Source organism: Pseudovirgaria hyperparasitica (assembly GCF_010093815.1).
Source record: "Pseudovirgaria hyperparasitica strain CBS 121739 unplaced genomic scaffold EJ05scaffold_14, whole genome shotgun sequence".
NCBI lineage: Eukaryota > Fungi > Ascomycota > Dothideomycetes > Acrospermales > Acrospermaceae > Pseudovirgaria > Pseudovirgaria hyperparasitica.
Genome location: NW_022985562.1, coordinates 437,828 through 460,554, shown reverse-complemented (window position 1 = coordinate 460,554; position 22,727 = coordinate 437,828). Strand labels below are relative to the sequence as shown.

The following is a 22,727-nucleotide window of genomic DNA, read 5'->3' as shown; positions in this document are numbered from 1 at the left end:
CATGTCGAGACGACGAGATCATCATGCCTATACACATTTCATCACAGCATCGAGCTGGCCATGAACCAGACGGTGGTGCGCAGTAGCCATCGGAAACATATTACAATATATCTATATATGTGAGCTTTACGCTACCGGTGCTCAATGCGGTTTGGCACGTAGCGGCACTCCGTACGCCATATAATCAAGCAAGGGGTATCATCATGCGCCACGCATCTATCTTATAGCCTTCAATAATGCCGTACTGTGTCCGTCTTCCTCTTCACTCTAATCGTCGCCTTCATCGGCGGCAGCACATTATATCCAATCCACACATTGTCGGGCCGCTGTGGCAGTGGCTCAATGTCGTAGTTCATCACCATGTATGCGAACATCATCTTCAATTCATGCGAGACAAAAAATCGACCGGGGCTGTCATACGTCAGTAAGCAAGGGATGCGCATGCGATCGGACGTTGCGGGGCATTCATTAGGTACTTACCATGCATGTCGGCCATGACCCCAGGGCAAGAACGTCGCTCCAGTCGTTACCATGCTCAAGTTTTTAGATCTCAGCACCTCCTCGTAGTCAACGATGGCGCCTTGCTTCGCCTCAATCTCTTCACGTGGCCGCGAGAACCGGAACGCATCAAACTCCTCCGGGTTCGGGTAGATTTCGGGATCGTGGTGGATACTGTGTGCATCGACCGCGATGTGGGCATTCTGCGGCGCTGTCCAGCCCTCAGTCTTGTTGTACGCACCATGCGGGATCAGCACCTTTCTCTTCACACCTCGAGTCAAGAAGCTCCGGAGCCGTAGACTCTCTCGAATCGCACTATCTGTCCGGATGAGGCGATTGAGAGCTGGCTTGGTCCATACACCTTTCTCCTCTGCGTACACTCGCTCGACCTCTTCGCGAATTCCTTCCCAAAATCCTTTCGCGGGGTCGGAACCAACCAAATCGAGCATGATATTCGTTAGACTGAACACGGTGGTGTGGATCGCGGCGAAGTTTAGCATAGCTGTATATCGGGAGACCATGTCAGGTTCGAGCTCCTGTGTTCTCCCTTCGGATTTTGCTTGGTTGATATGCCACTGGATATAATCATTCGGCTCTTGCCAGTCCCAACCAGGATTCTTCTCTTTCCTGTCCATATCTGCGAATCTCTTCTCGACGAATGGGACCAGATACCTTGCAGACTGCGCATAATGCTTCTTGTTTGGAATGCATATCAACGGCGCCAATACGGGCTTCAAAAAGGCGGGGATGAGCCCAATTAGAGCGGCAGAACGGAAAACATCGTCGGCATACAGGCACATTCCCTTCAAGAACTCGGTGTTCCTACAGAGCGAAGTACCGACAAAGAGCCTATTGGAGATTCTGGGAATCAACTCGAGAGCATTGTCGTATACGCAGAGCTCCTTCCATTCGTTCGTACCGTAGCCCCACGTATCGTTGATCGAGCAAACAACCTCGTCCCAAATCTCCATGATTGCGGCAGGAGTCATTTTACGAGCCAGATTCCGGTGAATGACGTGCTCATGGAAGTTGGTACGGATGATATCTGGGTGGCCGTATGTCCAGTCGGCGCCCATCATCTCGCGATGCATTTCGTGTACGCTTACAGCTTCACTGCATATAAATCAGCGTGTTATGACATCATTTTCGCATGCAAGCCTACTCAGGATATTCCAGGAGCCAGCTAACCTGCTCCTTAGGGATGATAATCTCCGGAGTTCCGACAAAGGTTCGATAGATGTACGATTTGCCTTGCTTAGAATACTACCAGTCTATTAGCAAAGTACCGTGAATCGAGAAGAGCTGTGAGACGCACATTCGAATAGCCGTCAGATAGCCAGTCGCGAACGTGGACAAGACCTTCGAAACGAAGCCGAATGTCACCAAAGAAGAGAAACCCTCCCTTCTTTCGCAACCATGGCAAATCTTCAGGAACGAGCGATCGTCTTGTGAACTGTGACCATGCAAAGAAAGCGAAGCAGAGAATTAGAGGCCCAAACAGAATGGGATCCACAGTGATGCGCTCAATGGCAGCCTCGAACGCGCTCGTGAGTGCCATGATAAGGGAATGACACACTCGAATGCAGGCTTGAACAAGGAACAGAGGGGGAGGCGAAGACAGTTGTACAAGCTCCACAGATACAGCAGCAGGTAAGAGACATGATAAACATTTTTGAAAGCAAGACTTTTCAGGCACGACGATCAGTGTATCGGGTGGAGTGACAGCCGTGATTAGTTGATGATAGGGTTGATGGTGAGGCCGTTTTGGAGCTGAAGCTCGACCAATTAGGAGTGTGGCGCACCAAAATAGCAACCTAAAAGCTGCTCGGAAGCTCCAAAGCCGCGCCTTTAGCGAGTTTCCGTCCCCTAAAACTCCCCGTCTATTGCCCAATTCAGTTGGTTCACTCGGCTGCACTCTCTCGCAATTCCACCGTGGCCGTCATCCTCGCTGTCACCGTCACCAGTCCCCGTCCAAAGGGGCCAGCACCGCGCGTAGATGAGCAAGTATAACCGCACATGACTGTGTCTTTTACAATGAGGGCAAAGGCAGATCATCTGACCAAGATTCGAGATGCGACAATAGAGCAGAGATCAGTCAAGTTGGCGTTGCATCAGCAGTCCTGCTCTCTATCTGCGCTTCGGATCTGATCTTTACAACGCGCACCACCCAGTCGGTCAAAGCCATGGAAACATCCATCAGAGGGCAGACGCCCGGGCCGTCACAGCTTCTAGATAGACTCGGAATGGGCGACTCCCGCATGCGACCAGTACATGGATCCGGATACTAATAATCTACTCAATCAACAGCCTAAGACCACGAGACGATGAGCGGAGCCAGACCGGATTCATCCCATCAGATCACATAGTTAATTACTGAGAACCATCACATTTCATATGTCACATGCTAGCCGCGCGCTCCACTGCAACGTTGTACCGCCATCGCCCGTCTGTTGGTGGTGTTGATCACTCCGGGCTGGGGCTGCGCCGTGTCGGACCGCTTCCGGCGTGCCACGATAGATTGCGGCCTCAGGACACGTGCAGACTGCATTCCCCTCCACAAAGAGTCCTCATGCACCTCTCCATCTCTGGCATGTATAGCATTGGTATAAACAATTTCGATAGATCACTTTGCTCCTTTCTTCATTCAGGCAATGACATTATGTTGTTGGTGGACCACTGCGAATTCCCCTTTGCTGTCATCAATCCTCGCATACCCACTTGTAATCGAGTCTTATATTCACAACACCTCATTGAAGGCAGCATCGCGTACTAGAGTAAAGCTTTCCAATTCTACATGCGGTAATAGCTTTTTATGTGACACCAACGCGCAATCTGTCCTCTGACCCCGCAGCTAACCTACCATACTTAGCATCACTGACAAAGAAATATTTCAGACCTACTATAATCGACATCAGCTACCTCTTCTTGCTCACTATCACACCCTACGCCAGGCAAGTCTTTGTGTAGTATCCATAGAGCAGAGTAGTGATGATCTATGGTGAGGAGGCGCCAACGAGCAAGATCACAATAATATATGGCACATCGAAAGACACATTACAACTTATGTACTCCCCCTCCCACACACCCTACGCCTCAAGCAATACACATACAGCCCCATAGGAACATATAGCCTTGACTTCCAACCCAGCCAGTCAGCCTGCCTATCCCCCAAGCTTATCATCAAATGGATAGAATTCAAGTTGTCACTCTCGACAGAAGTGGTGGGTACGGGAATCACATCATGCCAGACCTGCATATCTAGCCTGGTCAGAGATTCTCGCCCGGAGGCTTTGGGGCCGCATGGAAGGCGTCGACTGACATTTTGGTTTCATCTGAGAGGGGTAATCGGGGGTTTCGAGGGTTGGTAGTCTGGCGCTGGCTCAGTGTGGGATCAGGACTTTCCGTAGGTATGTATGTATGATGGCTTCGAGATACAGTCTATATAGGTCAGATGAACTGGACCCCTACCCGCAGTGCAGTAAGATAGCGGAAAAGCACTGGCACGCTTTCAGCAGCAGCATACATATATCCAAACTTGCAAGATTTCCAAAACGCGTATCGAGTTATGCGATTATTATTGCGTGGCATTGATATTTCCATTCTAAGCAAGCGCGGTACAGTTCCCAGAACTCTGCCAACTTTACGTCATTCCCTTAGATGGGTAGATGGATTTGGCATCGCTTCTTATGCTACAGGCAGGGGGTATATCCCGGAAATTCAACTAAACAAATCATGTCAACCCCGAGAGAAGAAAGAGGAAAGCGGCCGACTTGACCGACAACCGAGATCGGATGCAGTTTCTGAGTGCCCACGAACGCCAGGCGTGCACTCATGTAGCCTTCAGAAATTCAATGCATCTCTCTGGCTTCATAAGGTTGAGATGCTGGTACTTGTTTGCCCAAGTTGTCGAAGGCGGATCTGGGTGAACGACGATGAATCTTCTAAAGCTGTCCGCGTGGAGTTCACATGTCCCAGCGAACCAGTTCACGAGATGATCTGTAGCTTCGGCTTCGTCTCGCTCCCAGGTTTGGTGATACTGTGGCATCTCATCTCGCGGTAGCGAGATCAGTCGTGATGGAAACGCTGGTTCATCAATGAATACGTCGTGGGCGCATTTGTCCAGGTACACTATAGTCTTCTCGCGCAAGCTAGCAGGTATTAATTAGATGTGTTGTTAAAGGTTCAATAAGGTGGATCATCGGCTTACGTCTGGTATTTGTCTTCACTCGACAGCAAATTATCCGTAAGCCAGTCTACCAGGCCAGGTCTACCAGCAACCCTCGTCTTCTTCCCTCGCCGGATATGCTCGCGATCGAGACACTCCATCATGGTGAACGCTTCTTTCGCAGATTGCACAAAGACGTCGTCTGTAATCAGTATCAGTGTACCTGTTGGAAACAACCTCGAGATCACACGCTCAGGCGAAGAATCTCTTGTGACGGGAATTTTCCAGGTCTGGATTGGCCTGGCGCTGAAGAAATTGTACTTGTTTGAGTACAGAATCTTCCAGAGATCTTTGATTTTATGCAAGCTGAGGATCTCGGAATGGAGCTAGTAGGGTTTAGTGGGCGTTTTTTATGAAATCTCGTGAGGGCGATGTTTAGGTCACTCACTATTATGACCCCTTTCTTGATCTTGGTACTACCCACGAAATAGTCCCACGATCCCCTGACAGAGCAGTCAAACACGGACACATGGGAATCCAATAAAAATGTTTTCCAAAGATTGAGATCCGATCGATGACTCTGTTCATCAAACATCAGAAATACGTTCTTATCTAGCTGTCCATCGTCGACCCCAGGTCCTTGAAAGAGGTAGTCATTTGTCACTCCATATCGCTGTCTGAACAGCATTTGGAGTGACGTCTCATCTGGAGTAGAGTTGCAGTCAACTTCATGCATCTTTGGGATGATGGGCCTGGTAACACCAAGAATTGGCATAAGGATTTGGAGATGCAAGATAGGTTTTGTGGTGCTGGGATGCAAGACCAAGGTGAACTCTCGATGTAACACCAATGCGAATAGTCCTCTAGTATCGAGGAATTGCCTAAAGGTATGATACGCAGTGATAGAGTCTGAAAAAGGCGAAAGAAGGCCTTGAGCAAGTATAGTGCCATCTCCCTCGTATACGAGACTGTGAAAGTCTACCTTCAGACACAGGTTGTCGACAGAGAACATTAAATCATGACCAGCAACATCATGGAGACGATCTCGCGTTGCCGCATTCAGTCCGGTGAGTGTAGCCTCAAAACCTTGTGCTCCATAAGCACAATGCACAGAAAAACTCATTCCAATAGAGGTCGCAGACTCTTTCATAGGAACAATACTTTGCACTTGTGCTGCGCAACTGCTGTCCACGTCCATATCGACGGTCGGGTTTTCTTCCCTGGTGCTTTCCTTGAATGCTGGAGAGTTTGGTGACATATCTTCCTGACGCAGACCTGCCTCGATGTGACCCGTCCCATGTACAAATTGGCATTTCTCTCCTTTGTTGCACCCACCCTTCTGGTGGTATACACATGGGCGATCAACCTTTGGCGGTTGCGCTACATTGCTCATGTCCTCGTGGGCATACCAGCATCCGTCACCCCATTTACAAACACCATAGCGCTTCCAATGGTAACATGTGGTTTGTTTTTTTGGAATAGGGATTGACTCTAAGGCTGGAGCAGGGGTCACGAGCGGATTCTGGTGCGATTGACGTCTCATGGAAATGGGCAATTCGGATCTGTCGACAAGTGTAGTCTCTGAGTCGTGTTTCTGCGGATTGGGTCCGATGAGTCCTGTATTTTCATGGGCGAAGTCACAATGCCGATCGTCAAGTCTACACTTGCTGTTGAACCAATACCAGCAGGTTTGCGGTGGGTTCCAATATTTCTGGGGAACTCGGCCCATCTCATCGGATATCTCATAGTTTTCTGTGTCATCAACATGCAGAAAAGGACAGTCGATTTTACGCTGGCAACCACCCCCTTTGAGCCAATGATAACAGATCTGTGGCACTTTTCCTTTATGGCCTGTATGTTCCTGGCGTATGTCGGACATCTGCTCTGGGCGATCTGATAGGGCTAGTGAAGTCTCAACTCCTTCATCTTCCGGGATATACAATGATTCAGTTGGCACTCGATCAATGCGACCGCGAAGCTCAGCCCTGCGTCTCTGTGATATCTTCTGGAATTGGTCGTCATTTGGGGCCCTCGAAGGTTCGGATTCTACACGCCGGCGCTTAGTGACGGGATTATTCACGATCTTCGAGCCTTCCTTCCCAGGTATAAGCGGCCTCGCGCTGCCAGCGATCCCGCCTAATAGTTCCTGGTATGTCTCCTTCAACGTCGGTACCTCTATGATTCTGGCACGGGGTTTATTTGATACTTTCTGTTGCCCTACTATCACATTTGATGGCGCTGCCTGATCAACCATTGGTGCTTTGCTGAGTGTATTACCGGGTATGAAGGTAAGTGCATCTTTCACCGAGTAGCTACCGGGCATATCATCGACCGTTACCTTCTTCTGTACAAGTTTTGACGGAGAGGCGGGATTGGAGATTCGTTCCATCTGCTTCACAGCATTTTTTGCAGGTTGGATTGTTGAATTTGTAGCGATTGTGGGCTTCTGTAGGTTAAGTTTCGACATAGAAGCGGGCGCGGATTCACATACACTCGGGTTTGTAGCATGGTTCGCCAAATTTGGAGTTGGCACTTCAATAGTGACCGAATCTTCCTGTGCAAGTATCGATTCAGATGCGGGTAGAAGTCGATTTTCACTTGGTTCTTTAGGTGTGGTGTCAATGTGCATTTGATGCTCAACGCTATTCCCAGGCACGGTGGGCGCAATCTTGGAGCAATCTGGATTTGAATCGTCTTCAGAAGAGTCTTCGGAATCCGGAATAACAGGCCTCCCCCGAGTTACTGTTTTCAATGGACCTGGAGTTTCGGTGGTGGTCGTCACTGAGCTGTTCTCGAGCGAAATTGCTGAAGGCGTGGTACATTCTAACTTCGCAGGTGTCTTTTTGTTGGCCTGCAACTTCCGTGCTTTGTGTCGCTTTTTGAGTGCCTTTACGCGCTCGTCCTGTTTGCGCTTCAAAGCATCCACGTCGAAAGGTTTTGCCAACCCTTTACGCTCTAAGCTGTACTGTCGCTTCCACTGTCTTATGATTGAGCGTGCTTCGAACGATCTTGCAGGCTCCCAGCTAGCTCTTTCTATTGTTAGATATAGTCGGGAAGGGATCCAGGCATACGGAACGTTGTGTTTACCTCACTAGACGGTAACCTGCCCACCTTACTAAGTAACGAGTTTTACCGTTCTCGATCCTCTGAGCCAGAATGCGGTCGACATCGTAAGTTTTCTCTGTGTCAAATGATGAATCTGACGCATAGTCATCTGAGTCCCACGTCTCGAGCTCCTCAGCAATGTCTGTGTAGATGTCAGGTATTGGCATTGTTACAAGGCGGCCATGTCAAGCTTCAGAGATAGAATGACTAGGCTCGGTAAAGGCGCGTTAGCAGCATTCTTGATTACACTGTGAGCAACAAAGTAAGTGATATCAACGATTTTGCGAAGACTTTGTTTGGACGCGCTTGATGAGCAAGCAAGCCTTGAGCAAGAGCACTAGCGTACCCGTAAGGTAGTGAATGCCTGAGCGACGCAGCGCCAGGGACTGGATCACATCACGTGTCGATGGACCCAACGCCAGGGTTCGAAGGACAATGAATTGATTGGCACTAAGACTAACTTAACGTTACTCCGTAGTCAAACAGACACCTGCATTCACAGATATTCCGCGTTGCGCATCTGAACGCCGTGAGTTCCTCCTTTTCTCACCACATCTTCACCGCCGGCTTCTGCATCTTCTTCTGACCGTCTACTGTTGCAAGGCACCGTCAGCTCTACAACATCTTCACTAGCTCCTCGTCCGCTTCTGCCCCTACCCCGCCGCCGTGATATCTTCCCACCGCTAGGCAGCTTTCGTTTTCGACCGAAACAATCATGGCGAACGACGAGTATGATGTGAGAGCCTGTCCTCCAGATGCTATCTCGAAGCAAATCGCTAACTGTCTCGTCCTAGTTCCTCTTCAAAGGTACATGCTATTTCAGATCCGGACTCCGTCTCGCCACAATACTCACTTTATGATGCAGTTGTTCTTATTGGAGATTCTGGAGTCGGTAAATCCAACCTCTTGAGTCGTTTCACTCGCAACGAGTTCAATCTCGACTCTAAGTCTACAATCGGCGTCGAATTTGCGACTCGGTCCATTCAGGTCGATGCCAAAACCATTAAGGCGCAAATCTGGGACACTGCTGGGCAAGAGCGATACCGCGCCATCACCTCCGCATACTACAGAGGCGCTGTCGGTGCCCTTCTAGTCTATGATATCAGCAAGCAACAGACATATGACAACGTCACTAGGTGGTTGAAAGAGCTGAGAGATCACGCTGATTCCAATATCGTTATCATGTTGGTTGGAAACAAGAGCGACTTGAGGCACCTGCGGGCAGTTCCCACTGACACTGCGAAGCAATTTGCGAGTATGTGCGAGACGTTGTGCAGCAAGAAGGTTCAATGAATGACTCTAAACACTGCAGGTGAAAACAACCTTTCTTTCATCGAGACGTCTGCCCTAGACGCCAGCAACGTAGAGCTTGCCTTCCAGAACATCCTTACTGGTATGCCCCGCAGTCCAGATCTTGCATGAGAACTTCCTGACACCATGTCACAGAGATTTACCGTATCGTCTCCAGCAAGGCACTAGACCAGGGTGAATCTTCACAAGGTCCCATTGGCGAGCGCAAGGTCCTCGAGATCAGCAAATCGGCTGATACCGAAGCCAAGGGCGGCAAGTGCTGTTAAGCAAGAAACTATCATACCCTCCTGAGGTATACATATAACCAGAAACTAATTCCTGGTCCTTCATTCGTCACAATGCTAAACCCACCCGGAGTACAGTCTGCGCAATCAGGAATGGTTACTTTGCTAACGAGGGCGGAGTTACCTTTACGTTCACTCATGTCATGAGGGCTGTTATTGCATGATGATAATGGAACTTCCTTGTGCGCGAATTACACTTGGCTTATGCTTATTTCTCTGTTTCTTGGCGTGCCGTCAAGACTCTGGCATAGGTTTAGATCCCTCATTCATTACCTACACAAGCCACGTCACGTAGATAATCGAACCGTTGAGGGTGTCTTCAGGCCGCGATGCCCGTGTCACACTGGAACGGAGAGTAACCCTGTCTATTGCTTCCGGAGCAGTATTAGCTCGAAACAGTACATAGATACATAGCCAGCCGTACTGTCATTGTCATCATCAACCAGCCTATCTACCCAAGCATAACCAAGACAGCTATCATCTACAACCCTTGGCCTGGAAGCGTATATTTCGTGGAACATCGCCACCGTTAAGGTATCAAATATCTTCCATATCCTCCTCTTTCATCTTGTTTCCCCTGCCATCCAACCTGTCCATTCTCACATTCTCAGCTGCGTTCTGGCCTGCCATATTCATTGCCTGCCTTCCCGTATCTGAGCTCTCTAAGAACTCGCGAAGACGTTCTTTTCCGACCTCCACAGCCTGACCAAATGCTGCGTTGCCCATGCGGTATATGGGACCCCATAAGTTTAGCGTATAGGTGGTATAAGCACCAGCGGCGAGAAGAATCCCGCAAAGGATGAGGAAGGGATTGCGGAGGACTATAATAGCCACATCAGTACATCGAAAGGATGCTGAGACAAACGGAGACTTACCAGCCATAATTTCGTTCCATCCAAGTACTACACACACGAGCCAGAAATATAATGGGATAGACGAAACCGTACCAAGCGCGCCGCGTTTAGCTTCGACGAAGACGCCATCAGCCATCTTTTTGAATCGCACAGTTAGGTCTTGCTGTTTCGCGTCGTTCAAGATAGTCATTTCTTCCTCAAGGCTCTTGCCTTCTTCTTCGTCCACACCTCCGATAGGAATGAGGTCTTCCTCGTCGGCAGCAGCCACAGCAGAAGGTGCTATGCCGATCCAGGCGTCAAGCGGTGGTGGCGAAGATGTTGTTGAAAGCCTGAAACGTGATAGTAGGGGAATAAGAGTAACGGTAGACTCTCGCGCCTTTGTGTATAATCCTTCTATGTCATCGGTTGGGCGCCATATTCGTGGTACACCAGCCTCGTCATATCGGAATTTGTCTTCGAAGTTCTCCCGGAGCTTGAGCAAGATGTTTCCCTCCATGACCTCTTCGTCGATCTTTGTATGTAGAACACCCCATGATTTGCGTCGTAACCTCCAGAGGCCAATCTCGACTTCTTCGGGGCTTGCATCAAAGCTCCTTGCTCGCTCTGTGAACCGTTTCTCGGCTTCGGAAACCATTTCCGTGAATACATCCCATATGCGATCCCAGATATCTTTTTCGGTTTTTGGCTTAACGCCTTCCTCAGGGGCACCGTTACCCGCGCGACCAGATCCAAGTTTGTTGAATTCTAGTCCCACTGAATCGCCAAGCCTCGAACGAACCCATCTCTCTACTCTTGTCGCAAGACGGCGCATTTCATCTTTCCGCAGTTTCGCGCTTACTTCATCGAGGTCCTTGCGGTATAGATTTAGCTCCTGCTTAAAGTTGCTCCATGAGGCGTCCTTAACAAGGATAGCCATACCCTCCGCTTCAAACCGGGTGATCGCATTCTTTTTCTCAATGATGACTATTTCGGCGAAGTCGTATTGTGCGCCTTTCTTCTGGCCATCTTTGACTGCAGCGCTCACGGCATCGCTGAAGGCATTTACGCCAGCTTTATGTGCTGCTGCTAATTGCCCCTGAGTCAGGGCTTTTAGTCTGCCGTCGACTTTTCCCTCTAACTCTGTTCGCTTCCGTGCGTACACGCCCTTATGATATCGACTTGCTGCTGTCTCGAAGTTGCTCAAGGCATTGGAACGTGCACTGTTCATGACTTGTCCGAGACCTGTAATGATCTTAGGTTTTCCGGACGTGATGTCCAAGGCTTGTTGCTCCTCAAGGGGTATAATAGCTTCATCGAATCCGACGAGAACCTCTCTCGCGATCTCGTCGCAACGGAACTGAGCCAAAAGCTCTTGCTGAGTCGGCAAGTCCAAGTCTTTATTGTGTACGATCTGGTCCCAGATGTTTGCGGCATAGGTAGAAAAGCCATCGGCAGGTATACGGCGGTGATATTCGGGTAGAAGAATTGGCTCTGATGATTCATCGACTAGACCATGCTTCTTACGATCCTTGTAGCCTTCGTTGAATCTGAGACTCAGCTTTTCCACATCCTGCTGGAATGCCTCTGGCTTCAAAATTTTATGTGGTAGTCCTACAAATGCAAAATCAAAGTAGTCTTCGATTTTAGAATTTTCTAGCCCCTTTGGTTTTGATATTGTCGACCATATCCTGGAGAGATCCTGGATCAAGGTATTTTTAAGGTTCACCAGAGGAGTGTGGCCAATGTGATCTCGAATCACAAAGAACAATAGGGAACGGGGAATCGTCCTGTCGCACTGTCAGTATCGCGTCGGATATACGATGTATGTCAACATACTCTCTCCCCTTTACGAAAAGCTGCAAGTTGACCTCGAAAACTGTCTTAAGCAAACCCATATTTGCACCTTGGTACAGACCGACTTGGTGTTCCCATATGTTGACTATGAGAACCTCGCTAGTTGCCAATGCAAACAGCGCGCTCTTCCGCTCAAAGTCCTGGTCCTCTCCTCGTTCACGACCGTCCGTGCCTTCCACATCCATAACAAGAATGTTGTCAGCCATGCTTTTGCCTCCATCAGCATCTACGCCTCGTTTGTTCTTCGACATCCATATTCCTTTCGTGGTCTGCCGCCTCTCTTGCTCAGACATCACGCCGAAGTCTGTGCCAAACAAATAGTTCAATAGTGTGGATTTGCCAGTAGACTGCGAGCCAAACACGGATATGATGTGGTAATTGAAACCGGCGGGCGTAACTTTCTCAAGTTGGAAGTATGTAGAGAGGTTTGGACTACATGCAGCGCTATCAGTTATTGCTCGTCATTGCTCGGCGCAACCTACTTGAACTCTTTGTCCTCATCAATAACTTGCACTCCATGTTGGTACTGCTCCATCGTGGGCTGCTCGCCCACAGGTGCAAAGTGCTGGTTCATGACAGAGGGCGCAGACTTTTGTGTTGACATACTTGGACGCCCTCCGTCGCCGTTGAGTGTAATGGACATGATGAAGATGGCTGTCGGCGGGAGCGTTCGTAAAATGGCCACACAGTCGCTGAGGGGATGACAGTCGCTAGAAATTGAACCATACGTAAGTGGTGTTGAATGGCCAATAGTTGATAAACCCCTTCAGTGAAAGTGGTGGTAGAGTGGGTGGTTTAACGTGCCATGTTCTGGAGCGAGCCGGCGGGAAGGCACATGAAGGCTTGGCCTGTGATCGTGCCTGGGTAGGGGCCTTACCGCTTTCGGATATTCCATTATATCATAAGTCATGTCACTTCACCGACCTGAGAATTCGACCGGCCAAGAATGAAGGCTTGTCTAGTCTGGTCAACAACATAGCGCAACCGCATTTATACACATAAGTATCACGCAGCTTAATAATATATCACCAGTATAATTTGGCATATCAACAAAGCACGAATTTTCTAAGGAATGCTGATATATTCAACGAGCGACTAGCATCCAGGGTTTTCTAACATAAATATGCCAAATAGTTTGTTGTTGTGATTACTGGAATTGCAAAAGGAAATGAAACCGCGACTTCTAGTCTTACAGCATATCCCGGTGACGACCAAGATCGATGCTTGCCGTAAGACTGCTCGGCGGACCACATTGACGGTGCGGACCCTACGTCCATACGAGCCCTGTGAGAGAGATCAATCGGACGATTTGCTATCAGAAAAGCTTCCTTGAAGATATGCTTGTATGAGTACAACAAGTTAAAGGAACAATCCAAACAGCCCAAGTCAACGATGACCAGGTTTCTAGACGGGCAGTCAGGTAGGAAAAGATGCTGGGAAACAAGACAGGAAGCTCGGTGCCGTTCTGGTACCCAAATAATAACGTGTCCGACTGTTGCCAACGCGGACAACATGATTGATTTTTGATAGTTCGTCGGTGACGATGAGTAAGTACAACGCCTTGAGACTCTTCTTTTGAGACACTCATGCTCCCACTGATCGGTGAGAAGCAAAGATACTGTAGGTCCAACGCGTACACCAAAAGTCTTCGCGGGAAGAGCACACCGCTGGAACGACAACGTTGTAGGGTCGGCGAGATGCGATTTTAAGTGGTGAAACATATGGATGAAGCGTCCAGTGAGAGATCATGAATAGCAGCCTGAGACGACAAGATGTAAGACAAGTTTATCTTTTCAACGGTAAGCTCCGCCGTAGACGGGACGAACAGCAGTGGTATGACCAGTGCTGTAACGGTTCAGTTGCATTCCAGCTGGAGGTCCAGGACGGGTGGCGAATGCTGGATTACAACATAACATAGCGACTCGAGAGCCATACTTTGAGCCTCGAAGGGAGACCATGTGCTTTCTGCAGGATTCATTAGCACACCCTTTTCCGCCCCAAAACCAATAATGCACTTACCGAACATGACTAGCAACGACCTCTCGATGCTGAGAACCGGCATGGGTGAGTATATACTGTACCAAGTAATTTCCAAACTGGTCACCAGCGACTGTCAAGTGTCAATTGTATATTCTGGTACTGCGGTAAGTGAGAACCTACTGTCGATCAAGGGCATGCGTGGACGGTCGGCGCGACCTTCACAGACTCTTTCGAGATAGCGGTCCAAGAACTCTCCTCCTCCAATCTTCAGACACTTCTCGATCACTTTTGATGCGTACTGATCCATGCTATACTCTGTCGCAAAGCGAAGAATATGGTCGATAGCCCTGCTGCGATCGGCAGGGGCACCATGTTCACAGATGTGCTGAATGCACCAGTTGCCGAATTGACCATGTGCGATAACATCAATGGCCTGGAGGACCTCACCAATACAAGGACGCTTTGATAGTATTAGTATGATTTGCTAACACGAAGGGAAGCACATTACCTTGTCTTCTTCCAAGCAGTTCTCGAATATATTCTGTACGACAAGACTGCCGGTCTCACCCAGAGCAACCTCATGCCACATGCCACGAAGAGCTTCGTTGACGTATTTCATGATTTGGGGGGGTGAGTCACTCCAACGAAGCTCGAACAGTTTCTGCCAAACATGGCATGCATATCTATGAATGACAGTTTCCGGGATGCGACGGAGTAACTCATGGACCATGAGAGCCTTGTATTCTTCTGGAACGGCATCGAATGCTTTCTGAATAACATGACAGCCAAAAGCATCCATGCTGAGAGTCAGAGTGTTGCCACGAATAGCGTTGGCTATCAGTACGACTTGCTCCGGGGTACCGTGCTCGAAGCATCGCTGCACCAGGAAATTACCAAAACGATTTATCATGAGAGGATAGGCCTGTGCTATGATAGCGTCGACTATCTCATGCTTTTGCTCAACTGTGCCGACCTTCAGCTTTTGCTGCAGGAAGATTGAAGCTTGTTGGTCGTTGTTGCATACAATCTTGTCCACGATGTACTTCCAGTTACAAGTCATGTTGCGGTCAAGCAGGCGGCGATAGTTCATTGGTTCGACCGAAGCGACATATGTACCTGCAGCGTCCGGCTGTCCCTTTGCGGCATTAGCTGAGTTGAAATCCATGGTGAATGGCAAACTCACAGAGGGATTGTTCCAGGGCGATGGAACAGCTGCGTCAAAACTGAATTCCGCCGCAGTGGGCGAAAGGCGAGTGCCAATGGCCCGCGGTTGGTATTGCTGCGATCCCATGGAGTACATTCCCATAGACTGGGCGGATAGGGGAGTCAAAGGAGGACTAACTCCAGCGCCGTCTACAGAATTAGCACTCCCAGAATATGTGCCCCATGCTCCAAGGCGGCTGTCAAACGCGGACGGAGGACGACTTGGTGGATTGCTGACTCCACGACGTAAGCTATGGTCGAGCGGGAAGTGAGCTGGCTCATTAAGCATTTGATTGTTGCGATAAGTGTCAATGCGGAGGCCAGGATTAGACCGTGAAGGAGGTTGAGGAGGATTAAAGCCAGTGGCGTTGAGTCCTTGGCCAATGTTAGCCCCATACCACGGTCTAAGCCCGTTCATATTCCAGTTGTTGTTAGTCGGGGCTATGTATCCTTGCTCTACTGGCGCAGAGACGTTGCAAGCAAAGCCATTCTTTGTTCCCGTATTCATCCAGTTGCCTTGAACGCGATTAGTGACACCAGCCGAGAGAGCCTCACTTGTATCTGAGCGTGCATCTTCAGCTTGAAGCTGCCAGCTTTCTTGACGAGATCCGATACCGCGAGTGGCAGCGTTGAAGTTGATTTGCAAGCTGCTGATAGTCTGATCTGTGACGTCACCTTTGAAATCGACCTCAGATGGTGGGCCAGTCGCGTGTTCCATGGTGTGCTTGGTGATCCGGGTCTCGTGCAATTCTTGGTCCATACGGGCAATCCGACTTTTTGCATCTACAAGCTCTTGCTTCAAGCGTTCCATCTCCTGGGCGTCAGGGGATGACCTCGGCTCATCGCAGCGCGAAGAACGTGGAGTCATGTGGTTTGCGGAAGGGGAAGATTCCACATTGTTGGACTTCTCCTGCTCGGCAACCTTGGCGTGTCCATTATGAATGTTCGCACGGCTGACATTGGTGGTCAGAGAGTTGAGAAGCTTATCAAGGATTGCGGAGTTCTCGGACGACTCATCAGGTTTCTGGCGAAGAAAGTCAATAGGTTGTAAGACACACGATACGCGTTGTTACACCAATTTCACTCTTGGTGTAGCAACGCTGGGTGAAATACCTTGAAAGATGGAGTCCGAGCTGTGGTAGCGCGACACTGCTGATTATTGAGCATCTTGGAGGTCGTCAGAGGAAGTGTACCATCGTGACCGATGGTTTCAGTGCACTGGACACCCTACAATTGAGGTTAATGAAATGAAGTCTATCGGCCAGCATCGAAAGAGGATAGTGACTGAGATGGTGGCAGTTAACTTACCATTGCTGCTAGCATGAAAGACGGATCGTTGTTCGAGTCGTTACAGATGCTATACTGTCCAGAGGTGCTTGGGGGAACGGGCGATCCTTTATCGTTCATGTTTGTCGGAGTGGTATTGGGACTAGATTGCAGATACAGCTGGAAATCGTAAGGTGATCGCTGATAGCTCGTACGATATGGCCAGTAAGATGCCGGACCACTATAGCCTCAGCACAATTAGAAAGCTTGGATGAGTGCTGGTGAAGTGTCAAGTAGTAGAGTAGATGGTGAAGTAGACGCAAACAAAGAGCAGGTAGATGAAAGTCACAGAGCCCTTTCCCGATTGAAGGAGATCTGGCACAGCAATGATTATGCAGAAAAGGAAAGTCTGAGTGGGCTGTTGTAAGCCTGGGAAAGTTCAAAACGAAAAGACAAAGGAAGGTGAAGGAGCGTAGACTGGAAGAAATTTTGATACTTAGAGCTTTAGAGAAATGGGAATGACGAAGAAAAACTTCTAAAGTAAGAAGGAGCCCTGGCAGCGAATTTCTGTTACTGCAGTGGGATCGGCGGTCGCCGATTGCTCGGAGCGCAATTTCTCCACTGGTTCAACGTTCATTCACTTGAAGACGCACAACACAAGCAGCCCGGGGATCGTCACCACTTCCTTCCACCTTAGCTCAAGGTCTGCACTGTGCTGCCTACTTTGTACTGACCCACGACACTGTGTTTTTACGCGAAATATGCCGTCTGAGTTACCTGCCAATGATGGTCAAAGAATCCTGCTGCAACAACGCCACCTACGCCCTTCCACATGGCAGCCCGACTCAGAATTAAGAAGTCTGGCTGTCCGGCACCCGTTTGCAGCGGCACGAGCCTTGCAGCCAAGCCTGCATAATGAATGTCAGAGCCCCAGACGACGAGTTCCAAAGCGTCGTGGCCTCGTGGCCTGAGAAAGATCGCTGCCAAATCTTTCTCCGAATTGAACGTTCTCTCAGAACCACTAGAATCGAGGATAGAAAGTCTCCCACTACTGTCTACCATGATAGGGAAGCGAACATGAGACGATGGAGGTAGGTTTGATCCAATCGAGACTGTGAACATGTTACCAGAATTCCTCTTTATCGTATTTGGCTCCGAAAACGATCGTAGGATGATGGTATCCGCATAATAATACTGTTGTAGATTTCGTGATATCTGAAGAGCGATGGCTCCTAGGCTTGTATCCTCGTACCGAACGACAAATTTATCCGAAGTGCGCATGATGGCATCTAGAGGTCCCATTTGGCGGATGGACCTTTCGCTTAGGTTATCTGGTGCATCGATAGACGTCTGTCTACAAGTCAATATAGCTCCAGAATATATCATGAGGATCACTGCATACTTTCCATGCGCCATCCGATCCTAGGATATAATACAATTTCTGACCGAAATCTCTACCTGACCTGACAGACTGCCCGTCTATCTTCATAGTTCGTGAAGTCACCCTGTTCGTAACACTGAAGCGTAAAACATTATGAGAGAATATACTGGTACTGCTATCCTTGCCACTAAGCTCAATATCTAATCTGCCTAACTGGCCAGGATCTCGCAATAGAAGTATTTGGAAGCCTTGCTTGCTTCCGGTATCACCAGGATTTGCAACTGTGAGTGTGAACTTATCAAGGTGTTCAGTTTTCGGAGCGATTACCCCCAGCTGTTGCTTGTAAAATACCTGTAGGTTAGGAGTGGTCATGATTCCGTCAAAGTAATGATTGACGCCCGGGAGTTCAGTGTAATCCGATCTCCCACCGACCTCTTGGAGCAAATAATGCATCGAACGGGAATTATACGAAGGTACGTTATCGTCAACGCTACCATGTTGCTGATGTATATTGATACCATTGGCATTGGAGATGAGAAGCTCGTGCCTATAGCTATTGGTAGACGCTTGGATGATCGACACAAGACGGGGATCGGTAAGTCGCCATTGATTGTACGGGACATAAGCTATCAGATATGTCAGCTTGATGGAGTTCCAAGAAGGTACGGGCTCACTTTGAATAGATAAATACCCTGATACTGGTGCAGCTGCAATGACATTGTCAGGGCGATGCGTAAGGGCATACCAAGTCCCTTGACCTGAGGTTCATTAGCACATTAAGCAATTGTTGAGTAAGCGAGTGAGTTTCTTGGTTAGTCTTATACCGTTCGAGGCCTCAAGTCACTGCAAGTGAAACAGAGGCACTACTAACCCCCATTCGAATGTCCGCATGCGAACCATTTCTCGAGATCAACACCTGGACCCTGCCAGCTTACGGCTGACTTCCATGTCTCTATGGTGTTGATTGCAGCCTCTACATCTGCAAAGCCCCAATTGTCTGTGTTGATCAGTATAGACTGTCCTAGTACAAATGGAATTTCACTCACGCCAATCATCGGCACTCCAAGGAGTCACACCTGTAGGAAACAATACCCAGGCACATATATCTGTCACTGGATCGAACGATCGAGACACTAGTTCGCTTTCCGCTTCGTTCCCTGCGCCATGCATGAAGAAGAGGACGGGCAAGTCCTTCTGTGTGTTACAAGAAACATTCTGCTGTGGAGGCCTGAGCATCACATACGAGACAATACCACCCGGATGAAGGTACGTAACTTTGTGAGGCTCATACAGGTTCTTCCTCCTCAAGTTCTGATTAGCCATCAATGAATCAAGTGAAGCATTGGTTTCGACCAGGGCGTAGTCTAGCAAAACTGTGATTTCAGTGGCATTGGAACCTGTTCCTGTGACCTTGAATGCCACAGGACGAGTTTGACCCGGTAGGACTACGGCGTCCTTCTCCAATAGCAGGACGTTAAAGGAATTCTAAAAGGTCAGGTCAAGCGCATATTACCTAAGTTGATACGTGCGACTTACATTTGGCGTCCTTATTCCGCGAAGGGCAAATGCTTCTTTGCCACTATTACGAACCGTGATAGAGGCAATAGACGCTGCAAGTGTATTGCCGACCAGATCTGATATTTGTATACCATTCGATCCTAGCTCAAGGTACCCAGATGCTTTGTCAATCTGCAGCGTAATGGCCATGATCGGCTCACCGATGCCTCCGAAAGCGCGTACATCTCTGACAAGGCGGACATCGAGGCGGTGCCTGCCGGGCTCAAGCCAAAGAACCGGAGGGGCCTTGCGAAAACCATAGAAATCGCCACCGAAGAAATGCTCATTGTCAACCCAGAATTCGAGAACGCTATCGGTATATAGCACGAAAGATTGAGCGGCGACTCCTGTGACAGTGATGTGGCCGCGTGCCCATCCTTGGAACTGCACTGCTGCCCACCCATATACTGTTCTGAGGAAATCCCACTGAACACCGGGGAACGAAACGACCAAATCCACACGTGAGCTTTGCGCGTTGCTTTGAACATGCTCTGCTTCCAGAGTGGACCATCTTGCAACACCATCGAGGGGAAGCGAGCTCAAAAAAGTCGACTCTGGATTAAAGGAGATATTCCGGAAGCCGCCGTACAACTCAAGGGGATCAGCTCCCCATGCTGCCTCTGGGTTTCTTTTAGTAGATGCTGGGCGTATGAAATGCCTAGGATATCGTACCTCTTGTGCCAATCTGGAATGGACCCAATATTTCCCAGCGGGAAGAGAATCCAAAGGACGCATTCTGCACATATTGTCGCACATCAACGAGAGAGCCTGAGTCATGTCTTGACCAGGTACAATTCGTCAAATTCAGAGTGCTGAGCAGTGTCAGGAGCATAGCACAGGACCTTTCATACCAACTCATCATAGTGGCAATTAGTGGAGTTTGCAAGCGGCCGAAGGGTCAGTCAGGATATCCTAGGACAAAGGCGGGGTGCGTCTTTATATCCTCTGAAATGCGAAAGGATAACGATCTGCTGCAGACATCTTGTGGAGGTCTGAGCTGTCTTTGCAGTCTCTTGGGAGCAAGGTTGACTGCTGCTTCCCCCGACTATAGGTCGGTGTCTCGCAGCGCAATACACTGTTATAGCAACAGTGGGCGCCAAGCCCAGCCTCGCGTCGTCACTTTTCCTACCATCGCCTCCAGTCTCAACTCGCTTCTATGCCTCACTACGGTTTGCATGGCCTTCTGACCCATCGAAACTGTTTGCTTGTAACCTATCTTCAACAACATCTTGTGTGCCAACCTGCTGCACCCATGAGGTCGTAATCGCGACACCTTCGTGCAACCAGTAATTCCCACAACCCCTCCTCAGCTCCTCCGTACCCGTCTTCAGTAGCTTAATTCATGGCCGAAGAAGCAGCGTTGAACACATAGAACGATCGTATTTTCTGGATGGCTGCATCCTCAGGTACTGAGAGCTTCCCGGCATTTTCTCCGATCCCGCCTTCAAACGACGATTACAACCAGGGCGGAACTCTGTCGCGATCTCCGTCAGGGAGCCCACATCGAAATGGTAAAGATAGGTCTAGTCATGACCGTTGGCATCCCCGGCGGGAGAAGCATATACAGCGAGATGAAGGTCCAGGAGCAGGGAGGCAAAATCGTCACGCAAGACAGAAGAGCCTCTCCGAGGCCTTTCGAAACATCCGAGGAAGAGGTGGAAGTGTCACCCAGAACGCGCATGAGATTGCGGATGCGCTAAAGGCTCCTGTGTCTGGAAAGCTTGTAGTATGTCGACCCTTCATACTGCTGTTAATGGTTGTACTAAATGGGTTCTTAGCTGCTTTGCGCTATATGGTACATGACTTCTATACTGTCCAATACATCCTCCAAAGCAATCCTCAATTCGTTCTCGAAACCGATTACACTGACAGTCATCCAATTCGCCTTCGTGTCGTCTTGGTGTGTCATTTTGTCTCGTATGGCTAAGTCATATCCCCGCCTAAAAACAATGGTACCGGTTCTGAAGTCGACTATCCGCCCCCCGAGTCGCGACATCATCCTTACAACTCTGCCCCTCACTCTGTTCCAGATTGGAGGACATATTTTGAGTTCAGACGCAATGGCAAGGATACCAGTGTCTCTAGTTCACACAATCAAAGGCCTGTCACCCCTTTTCACTGTCCTGGCTTATCGGTTTGTGTTTGATATTCGATACTCGGTCTGGACATATCTGTCTTTAGTTCCGCTGACCCTCGGCGTTATCATGGCATGCTCGGCGAATTTTCAAGCCGAGTTTTTGGGATTGCTCTATGCTTTCGGTAGCGCCGTCCTGTTCGTGACGCAGAACATAGTCTCTAAGAAGCTTTTCAATGAAGCAGCAGAGGCAGAGAAAGATGGAGCGCCTCTCAAGAATCGCAAGCCGGACAAACTCAATCTACTGTGCTATTCTTCCGGTCTCGCTTTTTTGATCACATGTCCGATTTGGCTTTGGTCGGAAGGGTTCGGCATAATAGGAGACTTCTTACACGATGCCTCGCTCGACTTGACCGAGAAACCTGGATCCTTGGATCACGGCCGTTTGGCATTGGAATATTTTTTCAATGGCACCTTCCATTTTGGACAGAATCTGGTAGCTTTCGTCCTATTGTCTATGGTCTCGCCAGTGACGTACTCGGTCGCCAGTCTTATCAAGCGTGTCTTCGTTATCGTGTTCGCCATAGTCTGGTTTGGCAACAAGATGACTAGAGTTCAAGGTTTGGGCATCGTCCTCACCTTCGCCGGACTCTACCTGTACGATCGAACCAAGAATGCCGGGAAGGCCGATAAACAAGCAAGGAACCTGCAACTCAACACAGACGCGCTGCTTCCCACCACAGGTAACGACTTTTCTCGTTTGACACCCATCGCATCATCTCCAGAATCTATGTCGCCCGATCGTTACGGCGCCTCTAATGGACACATGCAAGAGAAAAGATACGACGATGAGGGCCGCTGGTCACGAGATCCAAGCACAGGAATGGGCTGGCTACCGCCTGGGACGAAGCAAGAGGAGACATGGGCATCGCCACGGATGGGTCAAGGCTCAGTTTCTGTATCATAGAGCAAGTATATATTTTGGCAGCATCATAGCGGCGTTTGGCATTTACGACCAGGTCATTTACTTGGGTATATGTAGATCTACACAGCTAAAGATTGTATACCTTGGACAAGTGAAGCAATTCGGACTACAAGGCCGTGTTTTTGACCATGTTGCTTCATTCATTCACTATATATCCCCCAAAAAGTTATCGATATATAAAGAAATGAGGATTAGTCATTTGCAGCAGAAACGGAATCAGTGCACGGACCT

General features: G+C 49.1%; 7 protein-coding genes across 7 annotated transcripts; 2 read left to right on the top strand and 5 right to left on the bottom strand.

The window, feature by feature from the left end:
* Positions 1 to 129: 129 nt before the first annotated feature.
* Positions 130 to 2,259, bottom strand: EJ05DRAFT_478909 (cytochrome P450). Its single transcript, XM_033744555.1, has 4 exons — positions 1,814 to 2,259; positions 1,661 to 1,761; positions 481 to 1,611; positions 130 to 411 (listed from the first exon to the last, which is right to left on the bottom strand). Exons 1-4 carry the CDS (start codon positions 2,054 to 2,056, stop codon positions 231 to 233), a joined length of 1,656 nt encoding a protein of 551 aa, XP_033597551.1. The 5' UTR covers positions 2,057 to 2,259; the 3' UTR covers positions 130 to 230.
* Positions 2,260 to 3,899: 1,640 nt separating this feature from the next.
* On the bottom strand, positions 3,900 to 8,092 carry EJ05DRAFT_513414 (uncharacterized protein). The gene is made up of 4 exons (XM_033748432.1): positions 7,797 to 8,092; positions 5,112 to 7,696; positions 4,706 to 5,049; positions 3,900 to 4,646 (listed from the first exon to the last, which is right to left on the bottom strand). The coding sequence occupies exons 1-4, from the start codon at positions 7,933 to 7,935 to the stop codon at positions 4,328 to 4,330; spliced, it is 3,387 nt and encodes a 1,128-aa protein (XP_033597550.1). The 5' UTR covers positions 7,936 to 8,092; the 3' UTR covers positions 3,900 to 4,327.
* Positions 8,093 to 8,483: 391 nt separating this feature from the next.
* Positions 8,484 to 9,345, top strand: EJ05DRAFT_503409 (ras-related protein rab-like protein-11B; the record flags this gene model as incomplete). The annotated part of the gene is made up of 5 exons (XM_033747413.1): positions 8,484 to 8,504; positions 8,563 to 8,575; positions 8,634 to 9,023; positions 9,081 to 9,161; positions 9,215 to 9,345. 5 exons carry the CDS (start codon positions 8,484 to 8,486, stop codon positions 9,343 to 9,345), a joined length of 636 nt encoding a protein of 211 aa, XP_033597549.1.
* Positions 9,346 to 9,708: 363 nt separating this feature from the next.
* Positions 9,709 to 12,851, bottom strand: EJ05DRAFT_478906 (root hair defective 3 GTP-binding protein). The gene is made up of 4 exons (XM_033744554.1): positions 12,533 to 12,851; positions 12,033 to 12,482; positions 10,239 to 11,983; positions 9,709 to 10,184 (listed from the first exon to the last, which is right to left on the bottom strand). Exons 1-4 carry the CDS (start codon positions 12,691 to 12,693, stop codon positions 9,901 to 9,903), a joined length of 2,640 nt encoding a protein of 879 aa, XP_033597548.1. The 5' UTR covers positions 12,694 to 12,851; the 3' UTR covers positions 9,709 to 9,900.
* An 889-nt stretch (positions 12,852 to 13,740) lies between these two features.
* Positions 13,741 to 16,950, bottom strand: EJ05DRAFT_122324 (ARM repeat-containing protein). Its single transcript, XM_033739081.1, has 7 exons — positions 16,542 to 16,950; positions 16,347 to 16,460; positions 15,214 to 16,257; positions 14,539 to 15,159; positions 14,211 to 14,490; positions 14,070 to 14,160; positions 13,741 to 14,015 (listed from the first exon to the last, which is right to left on the bottom strand). Exons 1-7 carry the CDS (start codon positions 16,638 to 16,640, stop codon positions 13,844 to 13,846), a joined length of 2,421 nt encoding a protein of 806 aa, XP_033597547.1. The 5' UTR covers positions 16,641 to 16,950; the 3' UTR covers positions 13,741 to 13,843.
* A 299-nt stretch (positions 16,951 to 17,249) lies between these two features.
* On the bottom strand, positions 17,250 to 20,725 carry EJ05DRAFT_519810 (uncharacterized protein; the record flags this gene model as incomplete). Its single annotated transcript, XM_033748731.1, has 7 exons — positions 20,110 to 20,725; positions 19,417 to 20,057; positions 18,927 to 19,365; positions 18,752 to 18,877; positions 18,555 to 18,638; positions 17,902 to 18,506; positions 17,250 to 17,849 (listed from the first exon to the last, which is right to left on the bottom strand). The coding sequence occupies exons 1-7, from the start codon at positions 20,297 to 20,299 to the stop codon at positions 17,250 to 17,252; spliced, it is 2,685 nt and encodes an 894-aa protein (XP_033597546.1). The 5' UTR covers positions 20,300 to 20,725.
* EJ05DRAFT_532924 (TPT-domain-containing protein) lies at positions 20,421 to 22,670 on the top strand. Its single transcript, XM_033749100.1, has 2 exons — positions 20,421 to 21,163; positions 21,216 to 22,670. Exons 1-2 carry the CDS (start codon positions 20,828 to 20,830, stop codon positions 22,476 to 22,478), a joined length of 1,599 nt encoding a protein of 532 aa, XP_033597545.1. The 5' UTR covers positions 20,421 to 20,827; the 3' UTR covers positions 22,479 to 22,670.
* Positions 22,671 to 22,727: the final 57 nt, after the last annotated feature.

Coding starts and splice junctions, on each gene's coding strand:
- EJ05DRAFT_478909 (XM_033744555.1), bottom strand. CDS start 2,056: ATGGCACTCACGAGCGCGTTCGAGGCTGCCATTGAGCGCATCACTGTG. Junction 1,762..1,813: donor TATCTGACGGCTATTCGAAT/GTGCGTCTCACA, acceptor ATAGACTGGTAG/TATTCTAAGCAAGGCAAATC. Junction 1,612..1,660: donor TGGCTCCTGGAATATCCTGA/GTAGGCTTGCAT, acceptor ATTTATATGCAG/TGAAGCTGTAAGCGTACACG.
- EJ05DRAFT_513414 (XM_033748432.1), bottom strand. CDS start 7,935: ATGCCAATACCTGACATCTACACAGACATTGCTGAGGAGCTCGAGACG. Junction 7,697..7,796: donor GGCTCAGAGGATCGAGAACG/GTAAAACTCGTT, acceptor ATCTAACAATAG/AAAGAGCTAGCTGGGAGCCT. Junction 4,647..4,705: donor AGTGAAGACAAATACCAGAC/GTAAGCCGATGA, acceptor AATACCTGCTAG/CTTGCGCGAGAAGACTATAG.
- EJ05DRAFT_478906 (XM_033744554.1), bottom strand. CDS start 12,693: ATGTCCATTACACTCAACGGCGACGGAGGGCGTCCAAGTATGTCAACA. Junction 11,984..12,032: donor CTTTTCGTAAAGGGGAGAGA/GTATGTTGACAT, acceptor ACAGTGCGACAG/GACGATTCCCCGTTCCCTAT. Junction 10,185..10,238: donor ATGGAACGAAATTATGGCTG/GTAAGTCTCCGT, acceptor TGGCTATTATAG/TCCTCCGCAATCCCTTCCTC.
- EJ05DRAFT_122324 (XM_033739081.1), bottom strand. CDS start 16,640: ATGAACGATAAAGGATCGCCCGTTCCCCCAAGCACCTCTGGACAGTAT. Junction 14,161..14,210: donor ACGCATGCCCTTGATCGACA/GTAGGTTCTCAC, acceptor GACACTTGACAG/TCGCTGGTGACCAGTTTGGA. Junction 14,016..14,069: donor GTCGTTGCTAGTCATGTTCG/GTAAGTGCATTA, acceptor TGAATCCTGCAG/AAAGCACATGGTCTCCCTTC.
- EJ05DRAFT_532924 (XM_033749100.1), top strand. CDS start 20,828: ATGGCTGCATCCTCAGGTACTGAGAGCTTCCCGGCATTTTCTCCGATC. Junction 21,164..21,215: donor CTGTGTCTGGAAAGCTTGTA/GTATGTCGACCC, acceptor ATGGGTTCTTAG/CTGCTTTGCGCTATATGGTA.